Source organism: Rhinopithecus roxellana, chromosome 16 (genome assembly GCF_007565055.1).
Source record: "Rhinopithecus roxellana isolate Shanxi Qingling chromosome 16, ASM756505v1, whole genome shotgun sequence".
NCBI lineage: Eukaryota > Metazoa > Chordata > Mammalia > Primates > Cercopithecidae > Rhinopithecus > Rhinopithecus roxellana.
In genome coordinates this window covers 54727168-54744359 of record NC_044564.1, presented here as the reverse complement: position 1 = coordinate 54744359, position 17192 = coordinate 54727168, and the positions used below count along the sequence as shown (strand labels likewise).

General features: G+C 37.0%; 1 protein-coding gene across 11 annotated transcripts; it reads right to left on the bottom strand.

Annotated features, from left to right (window-relative positions):
• Positions 1-303: 303 nt before the first annotated feature.
• On the bottom strand, positions 304-17125 carry LOC104682564. Of its 11 annotated transcripts, none has more exons than XM_030919599.1 (3): positions 16623-17125; positions 13908-14000; positions 374-423 (listed from the first exon to the last, which is right to left on the bottom strand). In XM_030919599.1, exons 1-2 carry the CDS (start codon positions 16884-16886, stop codon positions 13932-13934), a joined length of 333 nt encoding a protein of 110 aa, XP_030775459.1. In that variant the 5' UTR covers positions 16887-17125; the 3' UTR covers positions 374-423; positions 13908-13931. The 11 variants fall into 11 exon arrangements, 7 of the variants coding, with proteins under 7 accessions (XP_030775457.1, XP_030775459.1, XP_030775456.1 ...); XR_004053973.1 differs by lacking the exon at positions 374-423 and adding an exon at positions 10528-10800 and having other exon boundaries at positions 14502-17125; XM_030919596.1 differs by lacking the exon at positions 374-423 and adding an exon at positions 14119-14217 and having other exon boundaries at positions 12578-14000; positions 16490-17125.
• Between the last annotated feature and the right edge of the window lie 67 nt (positions 17126-17192).

Genomic DNA, 17192 nt, shown 5'->3' with positions numbered 1-17192 from the left:
AATTACTGTCCAAGATAATACAGTCAAACGCCATTGTAAAGCATCTCAATTATTGCATAATTTTAGTTTCACGTAAGCAAAATCTTACCCATCATGAGCACAGGCATAAATCATTGCAAATTTATAAGCTGCACTGATTTTTTGAAAATATTTTTAACTAACAATGAAGATTTTATATATATGCCACATTAATAACAGTATACACATTGAGAGATATAAACACAAGAGGAACATAGCCACAAATGTGATTAAAATGAACACGTGTTAAAAGTATTTAAATCATACCTTGGATTTACATAGTTGTTTTTTTTTTTTTGAGACAGGGTCTCACTCTGTGGCACAGGGTCCCACTCTGTCACCCAGGGTAGAGTGCAGCGGCACGATCACAGCTCATTGTAACCTTGAACTACTGGATGTCCCCGCCTTTTAAAAAAAGGCCAAAATATTTTGTAAGTTTACTTTTTTGAACATTTGAAAAATTCAATAACATTTCAAAAATCTTTTCAGCAGCCTTCTAAAGGTAGTTTATCATGCTTAACTTCACACACACACACACACACACACACACACACACACACGAACCATGCAAACACACCTTGCCATGGTGACAAACTATTACATTAATTAGATCATAAAAGCCCATTTATACGGATAAACTTTGCTTTAATGAATATTTCATCAAAAATTTATTGTGTTAAAATTTTTAAATAAGGTCTAGAATGTATACAAATTCAAGTTCTAGCTTGTGTCAGAGTACAATCTTTCTATATTCACTTTTACTAATAGAAAGTAGAACGTAAAATTGGGAGACTGAGGCAGGCAGATCATATTAGGTCAGGAGTTTGAGATCAGCTTGATCTACATAATGAAACCCGTCTCTACTAAAATACAAAAATTAGCCAGGCATGGTGGCGGGCACCTGTAGTCCTAGCTACTTAGGAGGCTGAGGCAGGAGGATTGCTTGAATCCAGGAGGCAGAGGTTGCAGTGAGCCGACAACGCGCCACTGCAGTCCAGCCTGGGCAACAGACCAAGACTACCTTTCAGAAAAAAAAAAAAAAAAAAAGAAAAGAAAAAGGAAAGGAAAGTAGAGTGTAGAAATTTAAACGTAAAACTTCAAAAACTAAACTGCATTAAAATATACAGTATCTATTCAGGAGCTTTAACACTGCTGTACTTTCAGGTTATTTTGCCAATAACCAAATAACCCGTCGGAGATTACAAACTCATGGTGAAATGGCTGCACTGTTCACATTTCTTAGACTCATCAACATCAAAGTGGACTATTCCTTAAACTTAAAAAAAATGCCAATCCATTTGTAGACTGAACATTGAAGCCCAGTGAGGTAAAGCGATTTCCTCAAAGTAACACAGTAATGAAACTAGTTCTGAGACTCAAATTCACAGGAAGTTGGGTAAATTCTTGTGATGCACAATAAAATGCAATTTTAAGCCTGCACAAATAAAATGCAATTGTCCTAATAAGAAGTGCAAAAAATTTCAAATCATTTTGAAGATCATTAGTGAAAGTTAAATTTAGGATGGTCTAACAGTAGTACTACATTAACATGAAAATAAAAGTATGTTTGGATGAAAATGATAACTACATTTCTTTTAAAAGCACTTATTCGCACATGTCAAAACTGGAAAAGGATTATATAGCTTCCAAGCTTACCTAAAAACCCATTTAGAATTTACAAAATACACACACCCATGATGGAGAAAAACTACAGCACAATGAAAAATTGGAAATCAAGAAGTTTTTATATTTTCTATGGAGAAAATTTGTGAAACCAATGAATCAATTTGTAGGGAGTTATAAGAGTAAAAGGATTACAAACTATGAACATTTAAGAACCATATTTTAAAGGAGCAAAATGTTAAGTTTGGTGATTTTTTTAAAATCATGGTTTTAAACCTTTGTCAAATTTTAATTTTTATATTTCTACTTTCTAGTTTTTGACACTAACTCAATATTGCTAATGTAGTTATCAAGTGGTTCTTAATTTATTCTTCCTTTTATTCAATTCAGAGAAAAGTATAAAAAGTAAGGCTTTAAACATTTTAAAGGAAACAGATAAGCTTTATACTTTGTTCTGTTTTATAATCTCAGATTTACAAGATTCAAGCAATGGTATACTAATTCCTTTAGCACAAAAACATTTTTTATATTTTAGAGACAAGGTCTTGCTCTGTAGCCCAGGTTGGAGTGCAGTAGTGTGATCATAGCTCACTGCAAACCGAACCCCTGGTCTCAAGTGATCCTCCCACTTCAGCCTCTCAAAATGCTGGAATTATGGGCAGAAGCCACCACGCCAAAGCTAAAGACATTTTAAAACTGAAATGAAAATTCATTTTTATCTATAATAAGCTTTAGATCCCAGTGATATTTATTATACATTGTGGATTAGGCTGAAAGTTAGTATTATAGGTTAGGAGAACTAATATTTCTTCTTCTGTTCACAAATGCACTGGTATCCAACAACCACTGGAAAAAAGTATTCAGAGATTAAGATGAATGGCAAGGTAAAAGAAATAATGAAATGAAATCCTACTTATCAATAGTCATTGAAAATGATGATTAAATAAATGAAAGTGAAATAGGTTTTAATTGACCCTGAAAAGGATTTTGTATAGGACCATTTTTGACCCAAGACTCCCAGTCCTCCATGTCTTCTTCTTTACCTTCTTGCTTATATGACTGCTTGTTTTCTTTACTTTTAATGAAAATTCACTTTCATTAAAGGTGTAGCCCTTCTGGTCTTGGCTTTGTGGAGGGGTTTCAGATTATAACTTCTCAGTTCATGAGGTCTGAGGTTTTGTCTCCAGTCTCCAAGAGGCCATTAAAATAGTAATTCTAGCTCACAAAAGAAGGGTAGATTTTCCTCCTCGGCACTGGTTTAGCTTTTGATTTGGACTTTTGATCCTTCATAGGTCTTTGAGAATTTCCCTTACTTTTTTGCCAGCTAACAAGTGCATTTAATAAGCTGTTTTAAAATATTTTATCTAGAATTTTTAGGTATTTGCTGAAGGAGGATCATTCAGTTTACCTAACCCACCTTATGGTCAGAAATGGAAACAATTGCTATAAACCTAGACAATGTAAAAGTATAATGTAATTTTAAAAACTGCAGTCAGAGTGAGAAAAGCAAGGTGAAGGAAGGGAAACTAGTACAATTTTTCCATCATTCATTGTAGAGTTTCAAGAGATACCATCTAAATTTGAAAGAGAACCACAGATATTATGAAAAATAATACTGTGATTGCCAGAGGAACTAAAACCAAAGATTGTTAATAGTGTTTATCTCTGAGTCCTGAGTAGGGTGGGAGATTTTGGGAGAAGTGTTTTACTTTTTGAAAAGGTAGAAATAAAATTGTTTTTATTCACAACTGACATGTTCATCTACACAGAAAATCTGGTGGTATCAGCAAAGAAACTACTAGTAGTGACTTTAACAAGGTATCAGGATATAAAAGATCATAATAAAAATCAGCTATATTTCTTTACACTAGTAATGAACAAAAGAAATTTAAAAACAGTATTATTTGCAATAGCATCAAAATTATGATTACTTAGGGATAAATCTGATAAAAGATGTGAAAGATCTGTACACTAAAAACTAAAAAACATTACTGAGAGAAATTAAAGACCAGAATAAAAGATGTACCTTTTTCATGGGTTAGAAGACTTAATAATATTAACATGTCAATTCTTACCAGATTATTCCTTAGATTCAACAAAATGTTAACCCAAATCAATGATTCTAAAATTCATATGGAAATACAAAAGACTTAGAATATATAAAACAACCTTTAAGAAGAAAAACAAAAATACTCCCTGACTTCAAAATTACAAATTTACAGTAATCAAGATAGTGTGGTATACAACAGACAAACATATCAATAGAACAGAATAGGGAATCCCAAAATACACCCACATACATATGGACAACTTATTTTTGACAAAGATAGAAAGGGAATTCAGTGGAGACCAGTAGTCTTTTTAATGAATGGTGCTGGAACAATAGGATATGAAACAATCTGTATGGAAAGTTGTGAACCTTCATCCTTATCTCATATCTTACACACCATTTAATTCAAAACATCTCATAGACCTAAACTTAGCAAAGATCATAAAACTGTGTTAAGAAAACAGATGAGATAAATTTTGGATCAGGCAAAGACTTTTTAGATAAAACAAAAAAGATACAATAAAAAAGATATTAATAGATTAGACTATCAAAATTAAAGTCTTTGTTCTTTGAAAGATACCTTCAAGGAAGTAAAAAGGCAAGCTGTACACTGGGAGAAATATTTGCAAAATATGTATGTCTGATGAAGGATTTCTGTCCAAAATATATGAACTTTTATAATCCAAGAAGAAGATGACAAATAAACAAACAAACAAAAAAGTGGGGAGGTAAAATATGAACGGGTATCTCACAAAAGAAGAAATGGGACTAATCAATAACACAGGATATGCAGCTTAACGTTACTAGTCATTAGGGAAATACAAATTAAAATCACAATGAGAGCTGGCAGGGATGTGGAGCAATTAGGAATCTCATACATTTCTGGTAGGAATACAAAATGATAAAGGCACTAGGAAAGCATTTTGGCAATTTCTTAAACATACATTTGGTATATGACCCAGTAATTTCACTCCTAGATGTCTACCAAAGTGAAATGAAAACATCTACAAGCCCACTTATAAATAAATTGTGGCAGCATTACTGTGGCAAGAACACTTATATATAATGATGGCAGCATTATTTATAACAACAAATATCTGAAAACAAACTGCGGTATATCCATATGACGGACTACTACTCAACAATAAAAATAAATGAAGTATTGATATACACAACAATATAGGTGAATGTCAGAAACATTCTGCTAAATGAAAGATGCCATAGCACCCCCTCAGGAAAATTTAAATATTGTATGTTCCATTTATATAACATTCTAGTTAAAGGAATAATATAGTGGCAGCAGATCTAAATTTTCCTGGGGATGGGGTGAGGTAATTGGTAAGAGAGAATTGACTACAAAAGCACAAGGAAGTTTTTGATGTTGATAGAAATGTCCAATATCTGATTGTGGTGGTGGTCAAATGACTGCATACTTTGCTAACATGTATCTAATTGTATTCTTAATAGGAGTGAATTTATTACATGTGAATTGTATTTTAATAAAGGATTAAGAACTCTTTGGGAGGCCGAGGCGGGCGGATCACGAGGTCAGGAGATCGAGACCATCCTGGCTAACACGATGAAACCCCGTCTCCACTAAAAAAAAAAATACAAAAAAAAAAACTAGCCGGGCGAGGTGGCGGGCGCCTGTAGTCCCAGCTACTCGGGAGGCTGAGGCAGGAGAATGGCGTAAACCCAGGAGGCGGAGTTTGCAGTGAGCTCAGATCTGGCCACTGCACTCCAGCCTGGGTGACAGAGTGAGACTCCTTCTCAAAAAAAAAAAAAAAAAAAAAAAAAGAACTCTTTTATATCCCCAAGATGGCATGACAATACCGATTATCATCAATGTACTATTCCAATACCTTTGTTAGCTGAAAAAATTGGTTAGAAGCAGTAGAAATTAAAACCCACAGTATGTGTTGGAATAGATTTCAAAATCTCATCCTAATAAAGCTGTTCTTGATTATCAGTATTACTTCTAGCCTGAAAGTAAATTGGGTAAGAGATATCACAGGTCCGTCGCCTTCTGTGTTCTTCCTTCTGAACTTACTTCAAGTGGATAAATGGATTCCTTATTTGATGCCTCATTTCTTTAGAGAATTTTAATGCATTAATATCCTCTAAGTAGATCCCATGGCCTTTTATGTGGCCAGATGGGAAGGGAATAAAACAATCTCCCCTGGCCCAGTTTTTTCTCTTACTAAACACTAAAAAGAAAAAAAAAAAATCAAGACACCCTTAAAATCTCTTTTTCTCCAGTTTCTTCAAGAGAGGGGTTAACAAAGCCCTGTAACACTCTTAAAGCTCTCCTGCTGCTAACGGGACTGCAACAGAGACTGTCACCATAAGGACTGACTCCTGACTGAGAGCTGAGTCTTTCTCAAGAGAAATCTAACAATTAAGTGCAGAAGTTGTCCTTGGATTGCACCAAAGATTATCCCAGCTGGGGTTCTGAGAAGGACTCTGGCAGAATATGGCAAGGGAAGGCCCTTTGTGGCACAGATCGAAAACACCCTACCCTATGGGGCTGATCACAGTCAGATAACTAGGAAGAGACTGCCTTTTAGATTTATAGAGAGCCTCCACAAGAGGCTCTCCAGAGTAAAGTCTTTTTTAAAAATTAATTTTAGAAAGAGACACATTATCAGTATTTCAAAAGACAAAGCAACTTAGGCAAAATTTAGACCAAAATAAGAAAGAAAATAAGATTATAGGTATATATAAATCTTTACCACATTTTTTCATGTAAGTTGTTTTCCCTGGTACACCGTGTGGAGTTCCAAATTCAAGATTCCCTTGTTTAGACTACTGCTTTAAAAAATAATTCTGTTTCTCAGATGCAAAAGGTTGGGTGTAGGATTAGAGATAAGAGGCAGGCAGTTCAACATAGCAGTTAAGAGGGCAGACTCTGTAATCGGAGTCTGTTAGTCTGGTTCAAGTCCTAACTTCAGCAAAAATGAGGTGTGTTGTCTATGGAAAATTATTTAATCTCTCTGTGTCTGTTTTCTTATAGGGGATAATAATGGTAATCTACATATAGAATTGCTACAGGATTAAGCAAAATAATACATACAAACTGAGAACAATACCTAGCACATAGAAAATGCTTATATTATAGGATTAAGTTTAATTGTGAAACAGAAAACAAGACTGATGTTTCTTTTTCATGTAAACATAATGCAGAGCAGTATAGTAGCCTCACAGTCATTAGGGTCTTAGTCTCCTACTCTGTTGCTCCACGTGCTTGGCTTGGTGGCATCCTTCTTCTAAACAGTGGGATGGAGAAGGGGATGAAAATGAAAGGATGAAAGGGTGAAGGACATAAATAAGCTGGCTCAAATTTTTTTTTGAAGTGGCCCCGTGAACACTTAGTTGACCAGAGCTTAGTCATAAGACTCCATCCAACTTTCAGGGAAACCAGGAAAGGAAGTCCTCAGGCTCAGCCCAAAACATGAATAATTCTGTTTTCATAAAAGAAGGGGAGCAGATAATAATGTCAGAATGCTTCATAAATGTTGGTAATCATTGTTACTCTGTTACTTACATGTCTCCTAGATCAGTCTCCTCATCTGATAGTTCTTAGCTCATGGGACTTCTTTTGTATGTGCCTCTCCACTTGAATCTGTCACTGAAATTTGAGTATTTATAAAACTGCTTATTGAAAAAAAGTCCTATCTTTTCCCCTTTCTAATATTCTGCTCAGAGTAAGTCCAATACTGTCCTTTTCTTATATTCATACCTATACTCATAATCTTGAAATATTTTCTAATTTATCTTATGCCTTTCTTCTTCAACTAGAGTGTTATACACTGAATTGTGTCCCATCCAAATTCATACATTGAAGTCCTAACCAGTAGTGCCTCAGATTGTATTCAGAGATAGCACATTTAACGAAATAATTTAGTTAAAATGAGGTCATTAGGCTGAGCCCTAATCCAATATGACTGATATTCTTATGAGATAGAACACAGACACACGGAGGAAAGACCATGTGGAGATACAGGGGGAAGATGGACACCTACAAGCCAGGGAGAAAGTCCTCAGAAGAGACCATCACTTGGTGTCAAGCAGTGACACCTTGATCTCAGATTTCTAGTCTCTTGAAGTGTGAGAAAAATTTCTGTTGTTTAAGCCACTCAGTCTATAGTGTTTTGTTATGGCAACTCAAGCAAAATTTTTCCTAGTCTGTAAGTTTATTTGGTGTTATCAAAGTCCCAACAAGAAATAGATGATACACTAGAAAGAGGGCAGTTTGATGAGAATTTAAGTACAAAGGGCCTATTTACCAAGATGTGGGTGTAGAGAAACTGAAAGAATGGTGCAGTAACCTAGAGAGCAGTGGAACTGTTACCGCCCATAAGCCTAAAGAGAGGAAGGAGCCTTTATCAGAATTCTTTAGTCAATGGATATGGCTATCTTGAAGCAACTTTGCAAGGTAGGAGACAAGGTAATAAATAACCTGACTTTACTCTCCTCTCTCCAGGTCTCCAATTTCCTGCCAGTGCTGCCCACTGATGGAAACCAACTGGCAGCCACAAAGCAACGATGTGGTCAGAATGCATGAAGGTCAGCTTTCTAGAAAGGCAGGTAAAAAAAGACTCAAGAATGAATATGAAGACACAAATAGAAGATAATCTGGCATAACAAGGAACTTAGACTTTAAGTTCTTTTGCATTTTTCACTCTTCCTTGTTCCTTATCCCCATGTGTCCATAATAACCAGTATAGCAGATATAGCCAGTCCTCAATAAATATTAGAAAATTGACCATGCTTGACATTTTCAAGTACTGTAAACATTTCCTCCATTGTATTTTTTTTGAATATATCCTCTCTCACTATTCCTAGTTATAGCTTTAACCCAAGTCTTAACCATATCTTACCTCTAGAACTACTGCTTCCCTGTTTCTTTTGGCTCATTTACACAAACGACAAAACAAACAAAAACCAATCAACCCATGAGACCACAATATTTAAAGAAAAAAAAAAAAAGAAGATCACACTAACCATCTCAGTAGATTATGATAATGTTTCTTCCTTTTCTCACCTTTACATTGCTTCATTATAGTTAACATGAGATTAAGATTGTTTGTGGATATTCCAGTAACATTCCTGTCAACTTCCTTCCCAAAAGTTATTACAACTTCCAGCCTGTCTTACCTGTTTGTGGCAGATAAGCATTATATCTTTTGAAGTCTACAATAAACTTTCAGGATTTTGTTTTCCAAAGATGATTGTCAAATACAGAGGTATGGCTTTTTCAAGAGATGCTAATAAGTTATAATGTTTTAATTGTACAACTAAGTTAACTTAAAAATAGTCTTATAGAAATTACTTTTATAGTAGATACTTCCTTAATTTGCTCTCAGCAGTGAGAAGAACTTCCACCTAAACTCCAGTGTAGATCCACTTATTAAACATCATTCAATTCTGCCACCTCTGCAGCTGGTTTCTTAGAAGTCGATGGTTTCTGGTTTTTCCGGAAAGTCAGTGCTTTGTATTTCATAGTAGGATCATTGAGTCAGTACTGGCTCAAAATAAAATAATATGGGTATTTTATGCAATTTTACTTATTTCATTTAAGGAGGAATTTAATCTTAAACGTATCCACTTTCAAAACAGGCATGTTTAACCCTATAATCTTTGTCATACAGTTTTATATAATCTTTTTATTACTCACTTAAAAATTCTCATCTATTATCAATCTTCAAACAAATTAGTGTTATTCCTTTAAAGATTGTTTCTTCTGGGTGAAAAATGATGTAACATTTAACAAGTAGTCTATAATTATTCTTGTCACACATTTGAAGTTACAAGATAACCCTATAAAGCAAATCCAACTGTCTTTATTTTTTCATAAAGACGTATATCAATTTTTAATGAAGGCAAGGTTGCAGTGCCAAATTAGGGTACTGAGTTCAAGTACACTTCAGTAATCACCCTTTTATTAGTTTTTTTCTGATCTTTGTGAAACTAGCAGAAAGTTCACTATAATTTATCTCAGTGGATCTATTAACTAATCCCTCCCTCTACAATAAGAAGGAAAAAAGCCTAAGAAACAAAATTGTTTTAAATTCACTTTTGCCACTGTTATTTCAGGGCCATTTTATCCATCACTCACTATGCTTAGGATTTATATAGTTCTCAAGGTCTTCTGAAAATGTTGGGGATCTAAGAAAAAAAGTTGACTTCAAAATATGAAAAGTTGCAAATAAAAACTATTTAACGTCTACAAAACATACCATTATGTCATTTTTAAACTCAATTTTTAGTCATGTATATTTTATGTGATGTGGATGTATTTTAATGTGTTTAATATTATTTGGGGTTGGAGGTCTTCAAAGCAAGTCTTTAAAATGGCCTTAATCTTTACAATTTTTTTTTGAGACAGGGTCTTACTCTGTTACTAGGCCTGGAATGCAGTGGTGTGACCATGGCTCTGCAGCCTCGAACTCCTGAGCTCAAGTGATCCTCTTGCTTCAGCCTCCCACATAGCTGGGACTACAGGCACGCCCAAGCCTAGCTAATTTAATTTTTTTTGGTAGAGACAGGGTCTCTTTCTTGCCCAGGCTGGGCCTCCCAAAGTGCTGGGACTAAAGGTGTAAGGCATGGCACTTGGCCCTTAATCTCTTTTATGAAAGAAAGTAGTACCACCTAACATTTCAAATAGTACTTGCAGGCAAGTGTTTTAAACATTCCACTGTAAAATGTGTATTTTTGTGTTCCCTGCCCTCAAAACAAAAATGTAAATAAGCTAAAAAAAATTTTTGGAAAAACATTGCATGCATAGAAATCCACCCTTTCAAAACAAACAAAAAAGGCATCATGAGACAAATACATGTTATGTCAATCAGTAATCTTTATTTTTCTTCATTAGTGGTTATATATTGCTTTAAAAGAACATTTTTAAGGTTGAAAAAAGTTCAGTCATATGCTGTAACCATTGATATACACATTCAAAAACAATTTAAATGAAGGTTTTATGTATTATTACTGTGATATTAGTGTGTGGGGCGGGTGAGATCTATGACATGTTCCAGTGAGAAGATACTATTAGTATACTTCCAATAGGAAGAATGGCCCAACAGAGCTTGGGAGATGTTTTCTCCAGACTACATATTATATTAGAAGAAAAAAAAAAAAAGGTAGCGAGAGGGAGGAAGGAAGGGGAGGGAGAAGGTGGGAGGGAAGGGGAGGAAGAGGGAGAGGAAGGGGGAGGGGGAGGGAGAGAGAGAAAACAAGAATTTGTTAAAGAATTTGGATAAACAATATCTTTTTTTTATATATAACTGACAATAATTTAGTAAATAAAATACTTTTCAGCACATATTATTGACATGAATTGCTGATTCATTTATAGGAATTAATCTTTAACAGTTAAAGTTCATTGTCTTGTAAAAATCTACTTGGGGTTCACAAAGGTCTTAAAAAATGCTGGTAGCAATATTTATTAACATTATTAAGGTACTTACTCCACCAACAATTTTTCTTAATTTCACTGAAGTACTATATAAACACACATATTTAGTATTTTGAATCTATTTCCCTGGTATTCCATCTCTTAAAATCCATTAAAATTAGAATTTTAGAATTGAGATCATTCAGGTCTTTTTATCCTTGACTTACAAACTTAGTTTTCTTCTACCTCCAAAAGGCTTAAGTCTGAAGTGTTACCTACAGAGCTTATATGACTTTCTAAACCTAATCATAGAGTTAGCACCAATATCTCCCAAACACTCTTAAGTGTTACCTTAGAAGGCTGTATGATCTCCACCAGTTTAAGATAGTTGATTCTAACAGAAAAAATTTTTTCTGTATTCATCTAGAGCTCACTTTAAGCCCTCAAAAGAAATTCCTTGTTTCTAGATGCATTCAGAATTATAAAGTAGCACAACTCATTTTTTTGAGCAGAAAATCAATGTTATCTATTGTATGTCACACTTACGTATTTGAAAATTTGCCAAGAATTTTACTATTTATCCTTTCTCTGCAGGGTTGGACAAAAATATTACAGAAAACATGGACTAATGAGGTAGATAATATAGTAACAAAAATTCTATTAATGATTTATAGTGTTTGGGGGCAGGTATTACTGGCATATAATACATATATAATGCATATTAATTACAATTTTGAAAAACGTAAACACCTGCATAAAACAAGATCTAGACTAGAACTCTCTAGAACTTCTGAGATAATAGAAGTGTTCTGTATTTGCACTGTCCAACTTAGCAGGCAGTAGAGACTAGAACTCTCTAGAACTTCTGAGATAATAGAAGTGTTCTGTATTTGCACTGTCCAACTTAGCAGGCAGTAGCCACATGTGGCTACTGAACACTTAAAATGTAGCTAGTGTGACTGTGGAACTGAATTTTAAATACAAGTTTTAATTAATATTTAGATTTTAATAGCTATATGTCATTAGTGCAGCTTAGACAGTGCAGAACATTTTCATCATTCTATCACGTTCCCTCATAATCCTTTCCACTAAAATCCCAACCTACTGCCTCTGCCATAAGAAGACACTAAACATAGATTACTTTTCCCTGGTCTTAAATTTTATATAAATGAACTCATATGCTATGAGTCTGGCTTCTTTTGCCAAATGCAATGTTTTTGAGATTTATCTGTGTTGTATCAGCAGTCCTTTCCTTTGACTTGCTCAGTAGTACTCCATTGTATGACTGTATCACAATTTGTTTTACTCTTTCTTTTACTTCTTTAAGACAAGGTCTTGCTCTCACCCAGGCTGAAGTACAGTGGAGTGATCACGGCTCACTGCAAACTTGAACTCCTGGATTCATGCAATCCTCTTGCTTCAGTCTCCCAAGTAGCTGGGACTCCAGGCATGTGCCAACATGCTCAGCTAAGCTTTAAATTTTTTTTGTAAAGACAGGGTCTTGCTATGTTGCTCAGGCTGGTCTCAAACTCCAGGCCTCAAGTGATCCTCATGGCTTGGCCTCCCAGAGTGTTGGGATTACAGGTGTTAGTCCTTGTGCTGGGCCCACAGTTTTCCCATCCTCCTATTGATACACATTTGAATTGTTTCCAGACTATTTCTTTTTTTGAGACGGAGTTTTGCTCTTGTTGGCCAGGCTGGAGTGCAATGGTGTGATCTCGGCTCACTGCAACCTCCACCTCTCAGGTTCAAGTGATTCTCCTGCCTCAGCTTCCCAAGTAGCTGTGATTACAGGTATGTGCCACTATACCCGGCTAATTTTGTATTTTTAGTAGAGATGGGGTTTCTCCATGTTAGTCAGGCTGGTCTTAAACTCCCGACCTCAGGTGATCCACTTGCCTCGGCCTCCCAGTGTTGAGACTACAGGCGTGAGCCACCGCGCCTGGCCCCAGACTATTTCTTTTAAAGCTGCATGTGTACATCAAAAGGTAATTTACTTTGGTGTTAAGCAAAGGTAGTCAACTTATGATTCCATTATCATCTTTCTGTGTTGGAGTAAAAATGTAATTCCAAGACACACAGATGAACACAAACGTGTGTACACATAGGCATACACACTCTACACACACTCTTCAGAACTGCTGAGTAATCAGCTGGTTTGTATTACTTAAAGAAAACAAAGAAAGACAAATCTAGCAGAAAATATTATTGCACTGTTTTCAAAACCAAAACATACTTTAGGTGGGGATAGGTAGGCTTGAGGGTGCTCCAGAGAATGGTGGCAAATTATGTTCAGTTTTGAATTATCTTGGCCCCTATCACTCTCTGTCATTTTTTAATAATTATCACATATCCACAGAATTTCAGATCTAGTAAAGGCAATTAGTAATCCAGTAATATAATTATCCAGTATTCTACATAAGTGCTCAATAAATACTGGTAGAAATGAAACAATACATTTTATATAAGAGAATCCAAGACTCTACATCTCTCTCTCTCAATTGAAGAAAATAGGATATAATCAAATGAAAAAATTTAAAACAGGTGTGATTTCTCTCTTATTAAAAATATTCATCACAAATTCAACAATAAGGTGCCACAGACTATATTACTTTTCAAAACTCTGATATTTTTCAGAAGCAAGCCTATCACATAGCAGTATTTTATCTTTTCATATGCATCCTTTCTTTTTTAAATTATTAACAATGAAAACACTTATTAAGTCCTTGAATATGCAGTGGATATGAATAGGCAAAAACACCCTAATAGATAATACAGAAAAGAAAATGTACCACTACGAATGTGTTAAAAGTAACTTACGAAATGCATAATCTATATATATAATCAGGGCTTCAGATTTCTCTTCAAGTAGTTCAGATACAAATGTGTTATTCCATGTCTCTTCCAATCATTCTGATCGGAGAGAAAGAAAAGAATCCAAAGTTAAAACACAACATTCTAAATTAATAGATAATGTTGAACATTTTATAGTCAGGAACTATGTCTGCCCCACTTTAGCTTGGTTATGTACCTTTTTTATCGATCACACAGTGTGTTTTGTACTAATAGGTGATGTTAGAATGGTCCAGTACTGGGTCTTTTCTGTGACTTCTTAGCAAATAATTTATTTCTGAAACATACATGTATCATATGTGAAGATGCATCTATGCAGCTTTAAAAAATCGTTAAAAAAAATCCTACAAGCAACGACCATGGGTTAAAAGGTTTCTGGGTTCTTTTGTAACTAATTAACAGTATTAAACAATACATGGCATGTAAAATCCGTATTTTTGATTCTATAGCTTGAATTGGTTTCTTGGTTATTTGATTCAGTGTGGTGGTGTGTTTGTATGTTTTCACACTGCTATAAAGAACTACCTAAGACTGGGTAATTTATGAAGAAAAGAGGTTTACCTGACTCACAGTTCTGCAGGCTTAAGAGTAAGCATGACTGGGAGGCCTCAGGGAAACTTTCGATCATGGCGGAAGGTGAAGGGTACAAGGACTTTCTTCATATTGTGGCAGGTGAGAGAGGGGTAGTGATAAATACTTTTAAACAACCAGATCTCTTGAGAACTCATTCATGAAACAGCACTAGTGGGATGGTGCTAAACCATCAGAAACTGCCCCCAGGACCCAATCATCTCCCACGGGGCCCCTCCTTCAACACATGCAGATTACGATTTGACATGAGAGCTGGGTGGGGACACAAAGCCAAACCCTATCAGGCAGTAACACTGAACACTTCAAATATTAACCTCAATATGGCTAGAATTGTATCATCATCAAGTATCCTAAAACATGGGAAAATATTTTAAATTCTAAAGTTTCAAGAATTAACTTCAGGAAATGTATCTATTCCTAATTCTGGAAAAGACCAAACCTGTAAGGCATTAAAAAAAAAAAATTAGGCAGCTTAAAACTAATTTTATAATGTTCTAGCACAAGGGTTGCACTTATTTTTTAATAGTCCCTCAAAGTAACTATTTATACTCTTGAGATACAGTTTTGCACAAGCTTCACTATGTGGTTTTCTTGCCTGTAGATTAAGAGTAGTAAATTAAAAGGGTGGTGAGGATAATAGAACTATGTTCACTGACAGCAGTAAAAAGCAACAGCTGACAATGAAAGAAGGGACAGGCAAACTGTAACAGACAATGGAACTTAAAAAACAAAGCGATTCAGAGAGCCATGTAGTGTGAGCATAAAGCCCTACACACCATTATAGGAATGAAGACTTTATCAGTAAATGTAATAAAGTGAATATTCATAATGACTACCAGTTTTCATAAAGCTGGAATATATACCTCATTTCCCATCTGTATGTACAATGGGACCCACATTGGTCACCACAGTCATTTGTCTGACTAGAAACCCTTACTACCACAGTGGGTCAGGAAACCTTTTAGCTTTAGCACTAGGCTCACCACTGTTCACTACTGCAACACATTATTATTGTAAGAACATCTCTAACTCATGAGATTATCAAAGGCAACAATATTACTTTTTAAAATGTACCCAAACTAGCTGGTTCCCAAAACACGGTAACCTTGTATTCCATGGCACGCAGCCATAAACTAAAACCACGGACTTTTAGGACTCTGTGCCTGTTTTTCCTCAAATGCGAATATTACCTAGCACTGGTGTTGTTGGGATTACATGAGATAACGTATGTAAAACACTTCGCACCAGTTCTGGGACACAGAATGAGCTCAGTATTATTTTAGCGCTGGTGAACTCATGCCGGCCCAAATCCCTTATTTGCAGGTGCAAAAATTAAGCCTCAAGAGGAGAACTGACTTCCTAAGGCTCTGCTTCCAATATGTCATTGTCTTGGATAAGCAGCTTAGTGGCAAATGTTGGGAGATTCTGGGTATTGGCAGGGCCTGGGGGCATGTGCCTGCTGGACTCGAGTCTGCAGAGAACTGGAGGAGTCTGTTCGAACCATTAGGCATTAGAGGCTGTGCCTTATCAACGGGTGTTTTGAGATGGCAGGTTGTGTTAACAACATTCAACACAGACGGAAGCCATTCGTCTATCTCAATTCAGCCGGAAACAGCAAGACCCTCAGCTACAGTAGGCTGAGTAAGTGGGGCTGAGGGCAAGGTAGGTAACAGGATCCAGGCTTGAGCTCAAGCCCCGGTTCAGTCTTTAAAGAGGGATAAGCACGTAAGGGCTTAAACTAATAGAACTAGAAACTAACAGGATGGTGTCGCAGGCAGGTGTAAGTTACCCCGCCCCTCTACGTCCTCCGTCGAGAGGACTCGCCAAATGCGTTTTCTCAGCCTATGGGCAGGGCAATTTCTTGCTCTCTACAGGCACTTACTCCCAGCCCTGTAAGCAGGGAGTGATGACCTCGCCTTTTCGTTCTGGAGTGAGGGCCGGACACGCTTGGACCTCACCTCTCCGCGCCACTCTGCGGCGGGACCGCGGGAGGCCGGCTCGCGCCCACGCGCACCCCACGCTCGCCTTCTCTAAGATGGCGGCAGAGGCTGCTCGCTCACGCCCCGCCGCCCGCGCTCCTCCAAGTCGTACCCTCAGGAGGCGGGAGTGGGTCAGAGCGCGGAAAGCAGGAGGGCGAGAGTGACGCGGACCCTCCAGTCCAGCGCAGGCCGCGGAGCCCTGAAGCGTCCAGGAAAGCGAAAAGCCAGCAGGCTGACGCGACCAAGAACACCGCCGGCGCCTCAGTAAAGAAAAAAAACGGCGGCACATCCGGGCCCCTCTGCCCGCCCCGCCCCGGAAGTAACGTATCGGGCAGGGGCGGGGGTTGCTCTTCAAAGTGGATTCTTCCTTAGCCATAGCTCGTCTCTCCACAAAGTGCCTGGAATCACCCTCGCTACCCCCTCCCTCGGGTTAGCCGTTAGTCTCTCGTGGCTCCGGGACGTCTCTGCACAAAGCTGGCTGCTCGAAAAGGCAGCCCTCGTTTCACAGATAGTAATTCTCGCACCGCGACTCTAAATTCTCCTGGGCTTCGCCAGCGCGTGTAGTAACGTCCCTCTGAGAGGACTCTTGGTGACCTCAGCCCCAACCAAGCATAGGCGCACCTCTTCGGAGTCCCGTGTTGGAATCCCGGCCTCGTGCCCCGCCACCCCGCCACCGCGCCCG

What these genes read in the sequence shown, in the direction of transcription:
- LOC104682564 (XM_030919595.1), bottom strand. Translation starts at nt 16,886, where the DNA reads ATGGCTAAGGAAGAATCCACTTTGAAGAGCAACCCCCGCCCCTGCCCG. An exon ending in CCGCAGAGTGGCGCGGAGAG is followed by an intron (nt 14,218 to 16,489) that starts GTGAGGTCCAAG and finishes TGTATGTTTCAG; the next exon opens with AAATAAATTATTTGCTAAGA.